General features: G+C 38.7%; 1 protein-coding gene across 14 annotated transcripts in view; it reads right to left on the bottom strand.

Moving 5' to 3' along the window:
- LOC110597321 (volume-regulated anion channel subunit LRRC8B) overlaps window positions 1-21,170 on the bottom strand; it is a 66,784-nt gene that overhangs the window by 2,818 nt on the left and 42,796 nt on the right. For 7 of the 14 annotated variants that reach the window (XM_078026678.1, XM_078026675.1, XM_078026677.1 and 4 more), the window contains 3 exons: window positions 18,566-18,620; window positions 8,517-8,618; window positions 3,610-5,774 (listed from right to left, as the gene is read on the bottom strand). In XM_078026678.1, coding sequence (XP_077882804.1) covers window positions 3,610-5,748 — 2,139 coding nt within the window. In that variant the 5' untranslated portion in view covers window positions 5,749-5,774; window positions 8,517-8,618; window positions 18,566-18,620. Of the gene's footprint in view, window positions 1-3,609; window positions 5,775-8,516; window positions 8,619-16,244; window positions 16,313-18,565; window positions 18,621-21,170 lie in introns of all 14 variants that reach the window. The other 7 variants (XM_078026682.1, XM_078026681.1, XM_078026680.1 and 4 more) reach the window with 2 other exon arrangements.

Here is a 21,170-nt window from a genome sequence, read left to right as displayed (position 1 = left end):
AACTCACCAACTTGAATTCAACTTTCCTCAAGGAAGCTGGGGAGCTTCCTAAGAAACTCTCCTTCAACTCAGGAATTTTATACTGAAAAAAACCTGCTTACAAACTTTAAAAAAGAGTTTGCCTTGAAGGTTACATATTCTTGCCTACATCAATCAATTTTATAAAAATGTTTCATATCATTAATTTATACCTAGGTTCATTTAGTATGTTCCTTTCCCTAGACTTTGACACATGAGCCAGAGAGGAGGAAGTAAGTATCCCACTGGTTTCCTCTCAAAAAAATGAGAAAAATTTACAGACCATTAGGGCAATGATAAACTTTATAAACAAAATGGTGTTTGAAAGTAAACTATAATATATAATATAAACATATATAAAATAAACTGAAAAAAACTAGGAAAACTAATGGCTGCATTAGCACTCAACAGCTCTGGCAACCAAATGTCTTCAGCAAAATGGACTGGGGACTCTAGTACAGATTATTCTCTTTTTCTATCTCCATTTGCCATTGATTATTAAATATTCCACTGTGTCCCAAAGACTGAGTGGGACTTTCCTTCAGAATCCTTCTCAAGGTCAGATTTTCTTTCTTCCTTTTTTGGAGGGGGTGGGTATCAATGCCATATACTACCCCAGGACATGTTCTTGTTTTCTTCTATTCTTCTGTGGTGCTGGGAAGTATGTGGTGCAGGGCCTTGCACATGCTAAGCAGGTGCTCTACCACTGAACCTCACCTCCCAGCCCAGCACATAGTAACAAAATGGATAAATTCAATCATTTCAAGAAACAAGGCTCAACATTCCAGTTTTAAGTAGTGATGTCAAAACAACAAGAAGCACTGTGACGCTGTACTATAGAGAATTTCTATGTGATTCGCTTTCTGAATAGAGTTTTGAGTTCATAAAAGGTGCACAAATGTGGAAGTTGAAAGACCTGGGTGTAAACTGCAGTGTTCTAAGATTGAGCACATCTAGTTAAATCCCTCTCCCCACCTTGTGTTTCTCCATCACTATTGATGCCACAATCATCTGGTACCTCTGTCCACTGGGAGAGGGATGGATCCGGCCTCTTCCTCTCTCACCTCATACTACCACACACACACTGCTGTTGCCCATAAGGCATCAGACATAAGATATACTCGAGACATAAGCTCAGGGAAACAAGAACTGGAACACGTGGGCTCAACACCAGCTCCATCCTGGAAGCTTCAGGCCTCAGGTCAATCAGTTTGAGGCTGTTTCTGTGTTGGCAAAATAAGGGCAGTGGCCTAGAGTAGGGGTTGGCGAAGGTTTTCTTTAAAGGACCAGAAGAATAAATATTCTAGGCTTTGTGGACCAAGAGGAAAACCTAAAGACATTGTGTAGGTACTTACGTAACGAGAGAGAAGAAAAAATTGAATTTTATTACTTAAAAATGAATATAATTTTTTCTTCTCTCGTTATGTAAGTACCTACATAATACTTAAAATTAATAAAATTCAAAACATAACAATTATGCATATATATATTGTAATATAGGCCCAATAATGAAAAGAACTGGATTTATTTCTGGGCACTAAAATTTGAATTTCACATAATTTTCATGTGTCATGAACATTATTCTTTTTTGACAATGTAAAAACAGGCTATGTGCAGATTTGACACTTAGGCCATAGGCTGCCAATCTCTAGACTAGATCAACAATGTTTCTTTAATATATGAATCTTTGTCTCTTGTTTTAAAATCTACATCCCTACTTCTAAATCATAACTGGTTAAGCCTTTCCATGGGGTTTTGCTTCTTGGTTGCCCTCTCCTAGCCCTTTCAAGTACACAATCAAAGCCTCCTTTGAAGGAACCAGTTCAGACTAACTAGCACTTTCAAGTGTCACCCTAGTGACTGTCAGATGAATCAAACATGAACTAGGCAGGCAGACTTCCAGGTACTCCCCCATTCTGACCTACTCCTAAATGCTCTTATCTCTTATTAGGTCTGGGCATCCTATTGCAATCCCCTGTGCATGACCTTTATCTTTCTACATAGCCCCCATCCAGCTTTTCAGGGTGTGTTTCATAGAACACTCCTCCCACAAGTTACTAGGAGAAAGGTGTCTTGCTCAAGCACATTTGGCAGATGTTGCACACCATCTCTCCCTCTTGGAGAAGCACAATGCATTTCACATGTTAAAGGTACTGAGGAACACTGCAGCAAAAATATGATTAAGAAAGGAAACATTTAATGTTTTTTCGTAATTTCGTTTTATTGTTGTTTGTGGTAACAACTATTACATCCTGTGGAGGAAACCTTGGCTTGCCCTGTTAATGAACACCTATCACCAGGGCCACCTGGGGGACTGCCCAACACTGTTCTGTGTCTAAAGAACTCCCTGAGACTTGGCAGAAACCAGAGCTTACTTCCCACTGGAGAAACCAACACCACCAGAGTCTCGTGTCCCCAGCTCTCTTATAGCTAGTATGGGTGTTCGGAAACTGTGCCAATCAGGTGTTCAGACTTGAATCCTGAATTGGCTTCAAAGCCTTGTAATCTAAAGATCTCTCATTTATCTTAATGGACTCTCCCCTTTTACTTATAAGTCTTTGAGTTCTAAAAAATCAGCATGAATTTTCTTCTCATCTCCCCATTTTGCTAACAACTAGAGTTTTCAAAACCAGTATCTGATGATTATGATGTTCACTAGCCAACTCCATGCTCATAGCTATGTTTAGCAAAAAGAAAATGTGAATTACAAAAAGACTAGAAGATAATACATTTTGGGGTGGGTTAGAAGAAAATAGCAGTGCCCATTTTTCAAGTAGAGGAAGATCGGTTTCATCTCTTGGCAGGCCTGATTTATGTTCCCCTTCTCCCCATATGGACATTACCCTCACTCCCTTTCCCTTTAGAGTAGCAGAGATTTTTTCCTTTTTTTTTTTTCTTCCTCCTTCACATTTTAACCTAGGAAACTACTCATTTATTTTGTTTTTTCTTGTTTCAGTGAAGTTACATTTTCCTTAACTTGGCTGTACTCTTGCAAATTATGGTTCATTTTTATACATGGGTGCTAGAAAAAGCTTCCAAGAAGCCCCAGTATTGCATTATAGAGCCAGGCCTTTCATTTTGAATTGTCTTTCTAGATACTCATACAGATCTTGAGTCTTTTATAACTGCCTCTCCAGAAGGATTTATGAATAATTCATAATCTTAGCATTTTTAAACAAAAAGTTACTTGGATGACAGATTTGGAAGGCTGAAAATTAAACTTTCTGTGTGTTCAAGACAAAAAGTAAGCTCTACTAGAATTAGTAAGTTTAAAACACTGTAACTATGATGTTTCTATAGAAAATGGAGAAAGAGAATAAAGAGAATTAACATTTGTCAAGGAACTATTCATGTGCTAGAAACTGGGCCAATGTGTATATTTTATCATATAATCTGCATGACAAATCAAAACTTAATATAAGAAACTGATGTCCAGTGTTCTTGTAAATTGTCTAAGATCACATGGGCTGGGGCTCAAGCTCACAGAATGTTTAATATGTCCTAAAGTCCATTTTCTTTTTCTATGTTACAAATTGCAAGCACAGCAGAGAGCCTCAAAAGACTGGTTAAATAAAGGATGGATTTACTTACATTGTTGTTGGTCACAGCAAAGTACTGCAAATTACTCAGATACTGGATTTCTTCTGGAATGAAGGTCAGGTGGTTATAGCTTAGATCCAAATAATATAGTTTGGTGCATAGAAAAAGCTGCAAGGGCAGATTCTCAATATTATTATGATCCAAAGAGAGCTGCTCTAGGTTAGATAATGCTCCGATCTGGGCAGGAATATAAGCAATGTTATTGTGCCACAGTTTTAAGCAGGAAAGATTCTGAAGATGCTGAAAGCTAATGATCTCTTCCACAGTTTTAAGGTTATTTTCCTTTAGGTCCAACTCATGCAAATTGTTCAGGCTAAAAATGGAGTGTGGAATGCGTTCCAGGTCACAGCTGATCAGTTCTAGGCTTTTCAAATTGACCATCTTTTTCAAGTTGTTCAGCACAACCAGTTTGCTTCCTTCATTGTCAAGGGACAGCTTCTGCAGTGAAGGCAGGAGGTCTGTGACCACCTGGGGGATCCGGGACAGGCTACTCTTCAAGTAGAGGGTCCTCAGGTTTTTTAGGTCCTGGAAGCCCTCCAGCTGCATGGTACTCAACTGCTCTGGGAGAACACAGCCTGACAGGTAAAGTTCCTTGAGATTCTTCAGGTGAAATACCCAGCGTGGGATTTTCCCCATTTCAGTAAATTTCAGGCGGAGGATTTTTAAATTCTCCTCTAAAAAGGCCAGGGCAGGATGGTCTACCACCAGAGATGAATGGTACACATGAAGCTCCTTGAGGTTGACCAACTGCGAGACTGCAGAGGGCAGTTTGACCTCAGGGATAAGCTCTAGGCTGAGCACTTCCATTTCCGTTAACTCGAACACATTGTCTGGAAGACCACTGAGCATGAAGAGATGCAGCTCTATCTTGTCCTGGGAGTTTTTCACAAGCTTACTTTTCAGTTTCTCAACCGTCCATTCGTTGTTCAAGTTGATCTGCTTCAGTTTGTTCTCACTGACCTCTGACAGGAATATGGAGAAGCGTTTGGAATAAAGAGGATCATACTGGTCAGCCAGATGGAGGATGAAGGCAAAGTCATTCTTGACGTCCGGGATATCGCTGTAGTTGCTTTTTTCTCTTAATGCCTCAAAGGAATATTGCTTCAGGGAACTCCTCAGCATCCACCATAAGCTATAGGAGGAGGTGAGACCGTATAGTATTACCAAAATAACATAAAATGAAGCCAGGACTTTAAATATTTCTGCCAAGGAGTAGACACACTGGTAGCGCTTATATCCTGTAAAAGCCTGCACGTCGATTGAACAGTCAATTTCAAGAGTAATGTAGGTTAAAAAATATGGAACATAAGTTATGATGAGGACAAACAAAATGACTTTGACTATTATCTGCTTCAGATACACCCGGTAAATGATGTCCTTCTGCTCCACGTGAAGACGGAACCTTTTCACTTTCTCAAAGATGGCTTTTGCCTGTTCACCTTCCTTCTTGTCCAGGACACTGGAAGTTGGGCTTTCTATGCTGGCTGACTCCAACCCTGACTGTGGGTAAGGCAGGGACTGCTTGCTGGAGTCAACCTCAGCTGAACACCCTGAGGACGAAAGCAAAGTCTTGGACTTGGAGACCTTCAGGGGCCTCACTGACTGTTCAGCCACCGTTTCCGACAGGGCGCGGGTAGTCCATGGAGAATCGAAGCACTTGTGAAGGATGGCCACAAAATGCTCCAGCCTGGAACTGGTGCTGGGGTAGTGAAGCCAAAAGTTGCTGCAGGCTGCAAAGATAAGTGTGTGCAAGAGCACCAGGTAGGGGAAAAACTTCGCAAACCAATGGAGCTGTTTCTCGTAACAGACTGCGTCGATGTAGGAGTACTGCTGTCGGTGGAGATCATTCTGGATTCGGAGGGGGAGCGGAAGCGGTATCCCAGAATTAGAGGATGTGTTCACGCTGGCTTTCAGGAGGTCCCAAGGCACAGCGCAGTGATTGTCAAATTCCACTTTGCACGGAAGACAGCACAGGACCCTGCTCTGAGTGAGCTGGAGAGCTCCGGCCAGCACAGCCACCAACAGCATGATGAGGGTGATGTAATACCAGAAGACGTCCCACCATGGCTTTAAGATGTGATAAGATGACTGGGCGTCTGCTAAGCATTTTAGCTCTGTTAGTGTAATCATGACTCTCCTTTGCACGAGTACAGGAACTGGTGAGGAAAAGAAAAGAAACACTACTGAAACAAGTACTCACATGTACATTTCATTCTTATGCCTATATGTACATTCCCTACCCAAGTAGATTTTTAGCTCAAGGCTGATCATGGGGCACATGAACCTTCTGGTTTCATTTGAAAACACAGGCCATACCAACCCTGCAACGTAAAGTCCCTGACATGGGGGCTCATTTGGTGATAGGTAGAGTGGATCTGTAAAGAAATTTGGGGGTAGTTCTTGAGGCAATTATTTAGTTACCTCCCTAGTTTAAACTCCAGGTTGGGTTATTAAAAGCCAGGAGCCATTTTTTTCTTGTTTTCTTTTTTTTAAGTGACATGGAACAAATTTTCTTGTGCTACCAATTTCTAATGGTAACATTCCATGTTCTCTAGAAGGTCTAAGTAAGCTCCTTTCTGCATGGCACTTCATGTCTGGAACATCATTTATAACCTAAGTGTTGTTCTAAACACAAAAAGGAACCTTATTTGTGCAAGGCTGGTTATAAGGGTTTCCCCCTTTGGCTTACAGGAATCTACCCATTTCTTCCCAAACTGTCACCGACTATATCATCTCCTTTCCTCAGCTCTTGCTTTACAATTTAAGCATATGAGTATTTAAAAACAGCATATTTGGGCTGGTGATTTGGCTAGTGGTAGTGCACTTGACCAGCATGTGTGAAGCCCTGGGTTTGATAATCAGCACTGCCCCTATCCCACCCCATTTTCCCAAAAGAAAGAAAGAAAATTGAGTATTTAAAGTTGGGAAATAAGAATAATGATTGAACAAGGTACAGGGAAGAAAAATCCTGTTAGAATACTCAATCCTTGGGATTCAATACATTTTCTACTTTATAGTCAGAACAGATTCAGCTTCCTCGGCTTGATAATATGGCATGTTTAATGTCGTAATGGCACAGTGCTAACAGATAAGTGATTAAGGCACACTCTATTAATATTTTTGCCTTTAGAAAAACAAGACACATTTTATATCTCTACCTTGAAAAGGATTCAGACAGTTCTCCTGAGAATTTCTGTTTAGCCACATTTGTATAAATTGTTTAAACAATTGCTAATTAGTAAAATCCAGACCACCTATAAGTTGGTGCAGAATAAGCTAAAAGGAAACACATGGAGCTTATGAAGTGTCTGATAAGAAAAAGAAAAAAAGAGACCATGGTAGCACTGTTGTTGTTTGCTGGAGAGTCCAGCTCTAATTGTGCTCAGGGGCTGCTCTTGGCTTTCTTTTTTTTTTTTTAATATTTATTTTTCAATTTTTGGTGGACACAACATCTTTATTTTTATGTGGTGCTGAGGATCGAACCCAGCGCCCCGCACATGCCAGGTGAGCACGCTACCGCTTGAGCCACATCCCCAGCCTTGCTCTTGGCTTTCTTGAGTCTGATGTTTCTTTCCCAGGCCTAAGTTTCTTGTTAGATAATCTGTTACCTGCAGCACCCTCAAAAGAAACCTTTCTTGCTCTCATGGGAGACTAGTTCCTGCCTTGAACCTTATAATCCCATCACAAAGGCATGCTGTTAATAAGCATCTTCTCTTTTTGCAGGTCTGAACATATTCCTGACCATCTGACTCTAAGCCCTATCCCTTCATGCTCTCCCCCTTTTGCTAGGAGTCCCATGATCCCGGATTTTAGTTTCTGAACTGCAGTGCCACTTTCTGCTATATTCTCTCTGGGCATTTATCGAATATATGTATTCCACTTCTTCCTAAGCCCTGTGGCTTGATTATATAACTTCTCCAGAGCTTTCCTCCCTTACTCTAGGTTAGTGGGTCTGACTCTCAATTCTTCCCATTCTGCCTTGCCCCCACTGTGGTTAACCATAATTGCATGTCAAGACAAGACAAAAACCAAAAACAAGAGGATTACATGAGATAAATATGTAGCTGTGGACTTAGACCCCAAAATACGATAAGCATGATGGGTGGGGAGAATAGTAGAAATATTGCTGGATGAAAGAACATGTTAAGAATATGTATGAATTTTAACTGTCATGTGTGCATACTTCAGCTAATTGTATAATAGCTATTATGCTAAAACAGTGATTTATAGCCTTTGGCCACATTAATTTGTGAACCCAGATAAAAGGGTGACAGGTCTTTTGTGCCTGTCTGGTGAAATCACACCTGGAACTTAATGCTCAGTTATGGGCTGAAGACAGAAAGGGCAACAAAATCATTAGGAGCTGCCATCTAAAACCCTTCTTGGCAGAGGGATACAGGGAATCAATGACATTCAGTTGAGATAAAGGATGACTAGGAAAGATGAGAACTTATCTTTACATTTTTGTGCAATTACGTCATGAATGAAAGAACTAATGGATTTATTTCAGATGCAAACTGGGTGGGTAGAAGATTTAGAGAGGTGCTTCAATTTGTTGGTGGAACATCAACTCTTTGAAACAGTTTAGCTCCCTGTCACTAGCTGGGGCTAGATGAATAAAATGACCATCCCTTGGGGATGCTGTAAAGGAATTTTTTGTAATATATAAAGAGAGTGAACTAGATAATCTCTAAGGGCTTTTCCAGCTCTGAGTTTATGGTGACATATTTGTCCTCTAAGGACCCTGAGAATTAAATTCTTTTATGCAACTGAAACTGTGGAAGAATGAAACAAACAGTTCAAACAATGATAAAGGTATTTGGCAGACAACAGAGATTTACTCAATAAGGAATACTAGCCAACACTGACCAAAATAATTATTAAGTATTTATACTTACTAAAATGGAAAAAATGAATCAAATAAATCAGCTATGCTTCAATCAGGGGGTCTACACCTTTTGAAGTTTCTTAGACACACCATCTCTGAGTTTGTCTTCATTCTATGAGAAAGCATAAGATTCTTGAAAGACATATATTCATTCCAATGAACAAAAACATTGCAGAAACTGTCTTTCCAGACCCTCTCCATCAGGAGACATGATATGGCCAATAGATTATCATAGGTTAGTTTACTTTCAACTCAGAGGCACAACCTGGCAAAGCTGTATATACCAGTCCCCACCCATACCCATCAGACCATGTTCATACCCTGAACTCCCTTTTCAATTACAGAGTAGTTTCTACAGAAATTTAGGTCCAACATGTTTTAAAATTCTGTATCTATAACACTTAGCTGTTCCCAAATAGTTTGCGTATGTTAATTTCTCTCACTAAGCCTCATACACAGTTGGTCTTATTTGCATTTCTCAGATGGCTTGTCAAACCATGTAATTTCTGCACTCTAATTTAAAACCACACTTCTATCCAAATATATATGCTCCAAAAATTTAGTCTACCAGTTTCATTAGAAAAAGTCACAAGGCAAGAAGACTTTCTCATACACAACTCAGAAATATGGCTGAAATTCCCTGAATTCGTCATTACATATATTAGTATGTACTTAGTTTTTTTTAAAAAAAAAATTCGGTAAGTTAACAAAAGCCATTCTTTGCATATACTACAATCACTTGTGACAGTTGAACTGCAGGAAAACTCTGAAATGCTATATTAAAAAAAATTGAGTCTGAAAAAATATATTTTTAGTGTCCATGGAAACTCAAAACAGTTGCTAGGAAGGGTTTTATTTTCCCTTAAGATATATATATATATATATATATATATAATATTATAATATTATAATATTATATTATGTATTTAAATTCTAGCAAAGAGTATTTGCCCCAAATTGTATTGGGCTAGAAAGCTCTATTAGAATATCAGATAACCTATCTTTGCACTAACTCAGCACTACCAGAGAATAAATTTACAACATGACAGCATTTAGAAGCAGACAGCAGGATAAAGACTTATGGAGCACTAGGGTGGAGTTTAGAGGTAGAATGTGTGCTCAGCATGCATGAGCCTTGGGCTCAATAGCCAGCACACACATATGCACACTCTGATTGTGACACACTTTACATACTCTTCCACAGCACTACATCTATAATTTCCAGAATGCTACTCCCTCATCATGATGCTCCTTACACAAGTTTTCCTTTAATATTACAAATACATTTCCTAGTTTATAGGCAGTATGTTTATGAAAGAGAGATATCAACCTCCAACTAACAATAACAATTTTAAATTATCATAATAAGAAACTACTATCAATCTACCTTTGAACCACTCCTGAACATGTTTGCTATATTCATTCCATCTGAAAATGAATTGGAAAGGACTTTCCTGTTTGCCTTTTTAAAAATTATGGACTTTTCCTGTAATCACCTAATTCAGATTTCCTTTGTCAATAAGAACAAATAAGAATTTATTGTTAGTGGAAAATACCTTGCTCAAAGCAACAAAACCATCAAGAAACAACTTCAATTGGAACTTAGGAACTCCAAGCCTGAGCCTTGTCAATGCCATATCACAAGGTAATATCTCAGTAAATCCAATGAGCTGTGCTGAGGTCTGTTTCTCAAAAGCTGGAGAAAAAGTTATAGAGCTCTTTCACCCAACATCCACATTGTAACTGAGTTCTATTATAATCTTGAAAAACAAGGATGCAAATGTAGTTTACTGCAAGGTCTCAGTTTTATGGATACATACCATGTAACCTATTCTCTTAGCATAAATATTTTCTACTAAATATTTTTACTGAATTATCTAAGACTTAATATTTAAATACATAGCAACTTGATTAAAGGATACATGCAAACTTTCAAGCATTCTTACCTATCAAATGCTGCTAATTTTTCTAATTGAAGTACTTAATTGGAATTAGAGCCATTATACCTTTTAATACAGTTTGCATGTGCCCTAAACATTTTCCAAACCATATTTTGGCAAAGAATGAGGATTCAATCCAAATGAAATCCCTATTTCTAATACACAAATGCACTAAATTAGTTCAAAGAAATTATGTTAAGAGTACCAGATTTTATGGTCTTAATCCCATTCCTTTAGCTTTTAAATCTCATTAAAAAATCATAAAAAGCTTTTCAAAACACATGAATTCATCTGACAATCTCATCCCAAAGTCTCTAAGACTGGAACAACACCACTCAACTTAGGCATCTTTATTTCCCAGTAGACCTTATTTTACTTTGAAAGCATTTCCAAAATAACCAGTGAAAAAATAAACAAATGAGGATCAGATGGTATTTAGAGTCATTGTATGCTGAGAACGACATGCTTTTTCAAAGATCTGTCCTTTGATCCCAGAAAGCCGGGGTTCTCTACACTACTCTCACTGAAACTTGATTTAAAATAGCAGAATACAACAGTCACTAATATGGCATTATGGAAAAATGTGGATGTGTAACTGATGTGATTCTGCAACTTGTATTTGGGGCAAAAATAGGAGTTCATAACCCACTTGAATCAAATGTGTGAAAGATGATATGTCATGAGTTATGTAATGTTTTGAACAACCAATAAAAAATAAATAAAAAAACCTTACATTCTGTCAAAATGTTTATCAGTTCTAACCTATATTTAACTATAATTTAAATTTGCCTCTTTTTATTTATCTCCTTAGAAAATAATGTATCTGTACCTCTGAATTATTTGCCCCTCTTCTTTATAATAAAACAACCCATTTAACTGCACTTCAGAAATCTGAAGCCCAGCATTTAGCATTTTGCCTGTATTTATGTGATCACTAGTAGCAAGGATATTTGATATATCTGTTCCCTATGTCCCTTACCAGTTCCTTCAGATCTTGTCAGTACATAGACTTTCAGATAACAAACATCCTTTCCAAACTTGGTCATAGTTTAGAGACCTAGAAAGAAACTAAGAGATAGATCTATCTGGTAGAATGTTTCTTTAATATTAATGTCCATAAAAATTGCCGAGAGCTTATTAAAACAAAAAGTGAGCTTGCCATGGTGCTAATGATCTCAGCTACTCAGGAGGCTGAGGCTGGAGGATAGCAAGTCCAAGGCCAGCCTTGGCAACTTAGCAAGACCCTGTCTGGCAAACAAAACACATAAAGTGATAGGATCCTACCTTCAGAGTTTCTGGTTCATAAGGTAGTTCTAACAAATTCTAAATTGGATGCTACTGGTCTAGGGATCACCTTTTGAGAATCACAGTTTTGAGAGAGCAGTTTTCAACTTTGGCTTCACATTGGAACTGTCTGGGGGCACTTTTAAAAGAAACCTAATCACAAGCCCTATCCCCACAGAACAATCCAAGTGGTCTAGGTGAGGCAAAAATTTTCCTCAGGAGGAGAAAACTTGTAAAATAGATTGGCAATAAATTATCTGGAGAAAAAATGCATATCTTTTAAATCTTCTTGGCAATTACACTAGATGTCTACAATGCTGTCTCTCCCGACTGTAGTTAGAGCTTCAGAGACTTGGGTATGTGAGGAGTAGAACAATGAGTCACTGGCAGGACAGACTGAAGGAGGAGGGACTAAAAAGTCTGAAAATCTGTTTCAATATGGGGTAAAGAAATAATATGTGTAAATTTTATAATATGCTTGAAAAGAAAGCAAAGAATGAAATAGTCACTGCTATATTTTGGATCTTAAAAATCTTCCAAAGGCTGTGTGTCAGAAGTTAGATCCCCCACCTTGGGAGGTGATAGAACCTTTAAAAAGTGGCTCCTAGGGCTCAATGGTAGAGTGATTGCTGAGCACGTGTGAGGTACTGGGTTTGATCCTCAGCACCACATTTAAAAAAATAAACAAATCTCCATCTATAACTATGGGGAAAAAAAGTACACCTAGAGAAAGTAAGTCAGGTGAGTGGGTGGGGGGAATGACCTTCAAGGAGATAATGGGATCCTGGACCCTTTGCTGTTTCTTGTGGAGAGCCATCCATGGGCTGTGCATGAACTACACCAGTATCATAGCCTAGTGAATAGGAGAATCTGGTGTCTGGGAACTTCCAGTGGAAATTTCTTTTGGCCAGGACCACCCAAACACATGTGACCCTATTCAAGCTCTGTCCCAGGTCCCACACAGCACAGGACATGGGGTATCCTGCTGCAGCGACACAGCCTCTCAAAGATGGGTGTGACCTGCCAAGATGCCAATCACCCTGTTGCTGCAAGACATCAAGAAGCAAGACTCCACCCATGAAGCCTTATCCCTGCCTTTGTTGTACCCCCTTTAAATAAATCAGGGGACCATTTTCTAATTGTCCAGCTTCAGCTCCTGTGTGGGCTGGGCCTATCAGGTGCTCTCCTTTAAAACAATTTTTCTAACTCTGTCTTTTGTTCTCCACTAATTATTTGTGACTTATTTTCTCCCATTGTCCTTTTTCCCCTCCTACACAGGAAAAAGGACCCCCTGGTGAGACGCTGGCAGCCTCCCCATAGTTTATCTCTTTCACTTCCTGGCCATGATACCATGAGCAGTTTCCTCTGCCATATGCTCTAGCCATGATGTACTTCCTTGCAATAAGGCCAACTGATCAAGGACTGAAACCTCCAAAACTGCAAACCAAAATACCCTTTTCTTCTTTTTTAATTGATTATCTCAAGTGCTCTGTCACAGTAACAGGAAGATCACTAAAATACTTATTATAAATTAAAACTCAACACCATGTAGCAACTTCTGATGGAGGTCCAGAGTGGGAGTCAAATGAATTCTAATTTTGTTCCTATGCTAATATAGTACCTTACAGTTTGCAGCATGTGGTGCATAGTAAATACTTACACAATAAATACAAAAATGCAAATTATAGGAAAAATTTCAGATATTTATGCATAATGTATTCTAAGATGACAAAGACTTTGAGCTGGCCCAAGTGGAGAAGGAGTGGCTAGAACTCAGTCGTATATAGATGGAAGGACTTTTGATTAACTATTCAGCATATTCCGCAATTTAATGGCTTTAAAAAACATTAAGGTTTTATTTCTTGAGATTTTGTTGGGGATTCTTGTATTTCATGGTGTTGGCCAGCACGAAGATGGCTGGAAGGTCCAAAATGACCTCATTTGTTCATTATACTGCTGGCTCATAACTTCTTCATATGAGAGTCAGTGGGGTGCTTTGAGTGTCCTCAATGAACACGGTGGCTGGGTTCTAAAACTGTGTTATAAGCACAAAAATTAAAGCTGTGGACCTTTTAGGGCACAGCATTTGAAGTTACACAGTGCTGTGTCCAAGAAAATCTATTGGATAAGGGAGATATAAGGACAGCTCATATTCAAGGGAATGGGACGCAGAGAACACCTCTCAGAGTGAGATGATGAAGAATCTGCAGCTGTGTTTAATACACTACCGTCCATAAATAATTCCATAAATCTTCCCTAAATAACTTACATATCTTCTCCACAGAAAGCACACTAGCCCTCTCCCCCAACATTCACACACCATCACATCAAATTCAGGCTTAAAGGCCAGGCTTGTGTCTTATAAATCAGGGCAGCATCCTTAAGATTTTTAGAAGGCGCTCCATGCAGCAGAGATATCTAGGAGGTTATCATTTAGGGTTTTATAGCTGTGCCCTTGCTTTTATTTTCACCTTGAGACCAAGTTTTGCTGGTAATAGTGCTCTGGATCTGATCTTTGGACCTGAGACCATTTTCCTTCTTTGACTATCTTTTGTTGAGTAGAGAAGGTTGCTAGGAATAAGAAACAGTTTTATTTCCATACCTAGACAATTCTGGATTGGAAATATTTCCTCTAAAGTCTGCTTACAATCTGGACAGTTTGTTCTTTAATGCATCTCTTTCTTGTAAAACTTTGATCATAGGTGGTTAAAAAAATGAAGTTATTAGTTGGTGCTTTCAATATTCTGCTGAAAAAATCTCCTACCCTAGATCCACAAGGTTGTTAGGTTCATTTTCTGTGTTCTATGTGATTTGCAGGTGATGGTTTAGCCTATTTTTCTGCCAATAAAACATATGAGTGCTATTTTATATCCTCCAATAACAATTTCCTCACTGACCTTTATACACCATTAATACTAATTTTACTACCCCCTTCAGACCTCCACTGCTTCCTTTTCCCAAAGCCAATGCCAGATGTTTTGTTATGGTAGTACCTCACTTCTAGGTACCAATTTTTGGTTTTGCTTATTTATTTTGTGTAACAAGCCATACCAAAACTTAGTGATTAAAATAATGATTCGCTGTATCTGATAATACTGTAGGATGATGAGGCAGTCTCATTTCGCTTGGTATTCATTGGGATGCTGGGGTGGCTAGAAGGTCCAACATGCCTCTATGCCACACTGGTACCTGGGCTGCCTGCTTGTTGCGGGGCTCAACTTGTGCTATTGACTGGGCCCTTGGCAGTCTCCACATTGATTCTTTAGGCTTCCTCACAGCAAAGGGGATGTTTTGAGAGGGAATGTTCTATGCATACAAATTCAGAATTTGCAAGTCTCTTAAGGCCCAGTCTTAGAAATTACTACACCCCCATTTCTGCCACATCCTGTTGATCCAAAAATATAACAGAGCCAGTAGAGAGTCAAAGGCAGGGAAACAGATGGGAGGAGTTGCTAAGTGTTTACAATCACTTTTAATTCATCATAGGATGCCATAAACATTTAAGTAGCCAATGGATCCTCAGTAAAGGAGTCTTTGAGGAAAATAATTTAATGAGTGAAAACCAAATCCCTGTCCATATGAGGATGGATCATCAGATGAAGAAGAGTAAAAAAGGATAGAGAAGCAGGATTAGTGAGGTAAAGGAAAAGCAAATGTTTCTGGGGCACACAAATCTGAGTTTCATGGAAAGAAACTGACATTATAGTCAAATTATAGAGGGAAGGCAAAAAATAGAAATGTGTCACTACTATTTAGCAATTTCCTACCCCAAACTGTAAAGTAGTAATGGGTCTGTGAAACAACCATACCCAATATTCTAAAGAGTATGAAACTCTCTGAAGCCCCAGGAGAAAGTTATTGATAATAAACTGCAGAAAAAAAAATAAATAAGTCACGTTACAGAATGAATTAAGACCATAGGAACAACTCTAGAAATCCTAGTGGAATCTGAGTTCTTCTGAACTTTAAGGAACGCCATTTCACTTTTCTTGGTTTCTGGTGATAACAGAATACATCATATATCCAATTTAGGTGAAAATTTTCTTTTTAGGAAAAGACCTCAGTTCTTTGATGCTTTCAGTGGCCTACATTATTATCTAAGTTACATTTAAAATGAAGAAAGTAACAGTTACATATTGAAATATTTATACCAGAACATAGCTTCCAGTAGCTGGATAATTCTTAGAAGGTATTGAAGCTGGAGTTGTGGCTCAGTGGTAGAGTGCTTGCCTAACATGTGTGAGGCACAGGGTTCGAGATTCTCAGCACCACACATAAATAAGTAAAATAAAGGTCCATTGACAACTAAAATAAGTAAATATTCTTAGAATGTATAAACAGAAGCCAACATCAAATCCTCCAACTTTCATGGTTTTTAAAAATACTTTCCAACACCCCACTCAAGTAAGCAGGCCCTAAAATAAAGTAGGGCCAAACCTAGACACCCTGCAGTCTCTGGTAAACCACACCATAGCATTCCATTTCTTCTCTTCAGACTTCCACAGGTGACCTACCTGTCCCAAGAGCAGAATTATATGTCCTATTTAATCCAGGAAGACCCATTGAAAACAGGGTTCATTTTCTATAAATAAAAAAACAATTTCAGACACATTTTAGTGGCTTCACTATGATCATGGGCTTAGAACTAAGGGTCCTAATTTGAAAAGATCTGGGAGCTTAGTGGCATACATTCTGGATATCTAGCCTGATTAGTAATAGGTCTTCCCATAAAACAAATGTGAAGTTGTAAATAGTTGGAGAAATTTTCATTAAATTATAAATTTAAATGAAAGACATATTTTAGCTTTTGTCAGATCTAATAATACTTAAAAACATAATATTTATTAATTGCAAAGGCTAGATACCACGAAGGCATATGAAAAGAATATTGTCTCAAGCCATCTGTGGGCTGTGTGTGGACTGTGCTGCACATCGTAGCCTAGTAGATAGGATAATCTGGTGTCTAGGAACTTCCAGTAGACATTTCCTCTGGTTGACTGCTCAGAGACACTGTGAATTTCTATTCCACTCTGCCATGTCCCACACAGCCTCTCTAAGATGGGTGTGACCTGCCAAGATGTCAATTAACCTGTTGACTGCAAGATATCAGGAAGCAAGACTCTACCCTTGAAACCTTACCCCTGTCTTTGATGTACTCCCTTAAATAAACTACAGGATCCATTTTCTAGTTGTCTAGCTCCCATTCCTGTGCGGACTAGACTATCAGGGCTGTCTTTAAAACTATCCGTTCTGACTTTGTCTTTTGATCTTTTCTAATTATTCTAGACTTTAATTTCTTAGGAGGCTTATCCCTCTGAGCAGTCAAGAATTCCCTGGTGAGGTGCTGGACACCCTATGATAGAATATGAGGGCTTCTGTCTCCTTTCCCAGGATCATGATCCCACTGTAGAGAAGAAATGCAGAGTTGAATGTGGCATACCACCTAATACTGTCATTTCAGTTCCCAAATGAGTGGGATGATGGGGTAAATCTAATAAATATTACATTTGGTTCTACTCAAATGCCCAGAGAATAGCTGGAACATCACTGAATGGCATCATCAACCAAAAACAGAGGGAAATTTTAGTCTGTTCATGCAATAAATACTTAGAAAGCCTGTCATGTACCAGGAGTTCTAAGAGTTAGAAAAATAAAGCTGTGCAAGACAGACCAACTCTCTGCTCTTTTGGATTTCACTATTGTGAGGGAAGAGACAATAACTAGTGCACAGCACAATACAGATCAGAAATGCTATAAAGACTAGAAAGCTGCTGTAGACAGAGGTCTAGAAAGCCTCTTTAGAGGAACTATTGTAGATGGAGAATGAAACAAAGCCAATCACAGGACAAGTAGAAGAGGCTCATAGATGAGTAAGGATTAGAACAGAAACCACTCTAGCTGGGATGTCAGGAGCCTGGGGAAAGGAGGAGAGTGATAGGCTTCAGCCTAGGGAAAGAGTCTGTATAACAAATCCAGGAGTGATGGAAGAGCCACAGAGGGTCGGTCAAGTAGAGGGTCAAGTAGGGGGTGGCAAGAGATGTTATCAGCTTTAAAAAATTTACAGTCAGTTTGAAGAATCAGCATGGAAATATGGACATACCCCAAAATTCAAAGGATTTTTACCTTCATCTATAAAAAGAAGAGTGTTCAAAATGTAGTAGGTAACAGACCCACTATCCTCACCACTGTTCACCTGGGCTGTATGTCCAGAACTGGGGGGTGCTTTAAGACACATGCTGTAATCAAAACACTGGAAAGCTGTGCTATTTAACACCACGCACACTCATCATTCCGCACACTCATCATTCATCGTGTCAAGGTCAAGAGCCCTGCCACAGAGCTAACTTAAGGTTAATCTTGCACAATTAGAAGAAGACTGTCTGTAGAAAGCACAGAAGATAGGGCTTGTTTATTTCTGATTTTGCCTATACTCAAGGAAAGCACAGCCACTCTTTATTCACAGAAAAATGGTGTGTTGATTCTATGCATTAAAAATGCCACCTCAGACAAAACTCAGGAGACAGGGACTTAATTCCTCAGATCTTTAATGTCAAGAAGGTGACAAATACCCACCCACCACACACACACACACACACACACAAACATACATGTATATTTTCCTGCTTGCAAAACCCACAAAGGACAGGAAAATGACATTTTTATTAAAATACATTCTGATTTCAATTTTTAGCTTCACTGGTTTAAAAACATTAAAATGATTTTACTCAAAACATCTGTAAGAATATCAATCTCTTTCTGTACTTACTTGCCCCAAGCTACCAACCTAATTGTAATTATTTTTACATGTGTTCACAATTCAGGACGTTAATCTTACCCTATGAATGCTGGTCAACCAGAAACTCTGCAATTAGTTTCAATTTGAGGAATTCCTAAAGAGAAATCATAAACATATTGTCATATTTTATGTATCAGAGGACTACAAGATAATTTATCCACTTATATGGTTCTAAAATTTCTAACATATATTGTAATTTTATGAAACAAAGATGAAAAAGACAACTTCTTTAAAAAGTGAGGGGTGTTAAAGACATCACCTTTGGGTCCTCTCGAAAAAGTTGTGGACTGATACCCAGGGAGAGAAATCACATCCCAAATTACACATCTCAGCACAACAGTAATTCTCAAGGCATCCAATTTTTAGTGGAGAATGAAATGAGTATTATTACTGAGGCACCAGTCACTTTACTATAGAAAACTTCACTGAAAACATGTGTACTTCTTAGGATACACAGGGGACAAGGCAGAAAAACACTGGGTGTCTAGGACAGTTTTCTCCATCCAGCTTTGACGTTGATTTTGTTGTTTGCTTACCCACTATTTTTGCAATTACACCATTGTTCGATCCAGTGGCACAACACTTAGGTCTGTGTTTGTCTCCTATTATATATTATGGGCTTTCCTGTTGTTTTAAGTTTCTCTTAAACATCATTTTTGATAGAAGCGCGATAGTTTGTGCATGGATATGTCATAGTTTACAAACTCTCTTCCCTACTGGATCATAGATTCTCTTTCTTAAATTACTAACAATGCTGTCAACATCTCCATACTCTGTTCATGTGATTTCTTTTACACAGAATTCCAAAACAAGAGCACTGAGTCAAAGAGCATGAACCTTTTAAGCCTCAAATTACAACAACTTGTTTTCCCAAGAAAGTTATACCGATTATCTTTCTTGCAAACAATATATCACAGCATTCTCAATAGATTTGAATTATTACTTAATACTCCTCACCAAAATACATACACACACACACACTCAAAAGAAAACAAACAAACAAAAAACCTTTGCCAACTCCACACATGAAAAAAAACGACCTTACTGTTGTTTTATTTTGCATTTCTTTGAGGTAGGCGGATCATTTTCCATCATGTTAATAAATGAGTGTCAGTCCTCTTTTCTGTTTAGATTTAAGCCCGAGGAATATTTTGCTGAGAAGATATAAATGTAGAACTTAAAGAAAGTGCTCATAATGACTACTTGTCATCTCAGGGGGAAGCCAGGGCTGTCAAGCAAGAGGAACAACACAATGTGGCTCTGTTTCTTTATACAGGCAAAAAATGAAATCATTCAAACTAATTTTAGAAACTGTAGCAAAAGTTATCCTCTTTCTTCCTCCTCAGAAGAACACAAAAGTACCAAGCTGGAAGAATGAAATGTAAAAATACTAAATGGCAATGCTTCTCAGAATAGAATACATCATCCATATTAGGCAGGATAAAAGAGGACAAAGACTGTCACAGCAATTCTGACAGACCCAGCTGCTGACACAGGCGGCTGCTTCAGTGGCTCTCCAACATGCTATGCTAATGAGTGTTACCAAACTAGCTTCCTCTACCCCCTCACAGAGGCATTTTCTCCCCAGGGGCAGGACACACGACATGTGCATTTTAACTTAAAAAGTCAATTCTAAGGTAACCTAAAAACGTGTCCTGGAAGGTTTGCACATAAGAAGCATAACACTGAAAATTTCCTTCTTTTTTTTTAAAGAGCTCCTTTCCTGAATTCCCAATAAGGAAATCTCCTAAGTGTCTGAAGATTAAGCATAGCAGGTGACAATCTGCTTTCCCATAGAAAAACAAAAGGGCCCAAGGTTTTCACTGTGAAAGCAAATGAGTTTAGATGTTCCTACTTCCTTCTGATAAATACAGATAGAGGAGGTGGACCAAACTTAGGCTGGGATAGAGCAAACAATTACGGGAATCTGAGACGGGGTTTCCATTTGTGTGTTTGTCTTACTGTGAGGTTACATAAAATCTTAGGAAAGATTTAGCAAGATGGCGAGAATATTTTTTTGTTGTTGTTCATTTTGAGGTGCTGGGGATGGAACCCCAGGGTCTCCCACATGCTAGGTAAGGGCTCTACCACTGAGCTACCACCAGACTGAAGTCAAATGACCAGAGATGGGTAAATGTAAGGTCCTACAAGGTCACTTTGCAAGTCTGTTCTGCCAGGAGTCATCGCAATATCGTACTCATTCACTCTGATTCGTGCTATCTATAAGTTTTAGGCTTTAAGTTACGCAAAATCTAAGTCTCCCCTATCATCAATTTGAAAATTTTAAAACCAAGAACTTAAAAGAGGGACTTTCCACTTCATCATCTGTTCTATTCTGGAATTGCCTCTACAAGTCACTCTGACCATCACAGACTGAATTCATGGCTCCCCTTTCTCTGTTCCAGGGACACATTTACAAATATTTCTCCCACACTTCTTTATGGTATTTGTTAAGCTATTGCCTCAAATCCTTGAGAGCTGGGGCAGTGTCTTTCTTATCTATATTCCAGGGATTTATCCCAGTGTGTCTTTCCAGGGCTGGATTAAAGAGAGTATTGAAAGTGACTGGTGGGCAAGATAAGGAATCTGGCTATTTTCTTAGGGTTAGTTGAGATCCTGGGAACTGGTGAAAGAGGGGCTCTTT

Source organism: Ictidomys tridecemlineatus, chromosome 11 (genome assembly GCF_052094955.1).
Source record: "Ictidomys tridecemlineatus isolate mIctTri1 chromosome 11, mIctTri1.hap1, whole genome shotgun sequence".
Lineage (NCBI taxonomy): Eukaryota > Metazoa > Chordata > Mammalia > Rodentia > Sciuridae > Ictidomys > Ictidomys tridecemlineatus.
Note: the sequence above shows the minus strand (reverse complement) of the source record. Positions and strands in the feature narration are given on the sequence as shown.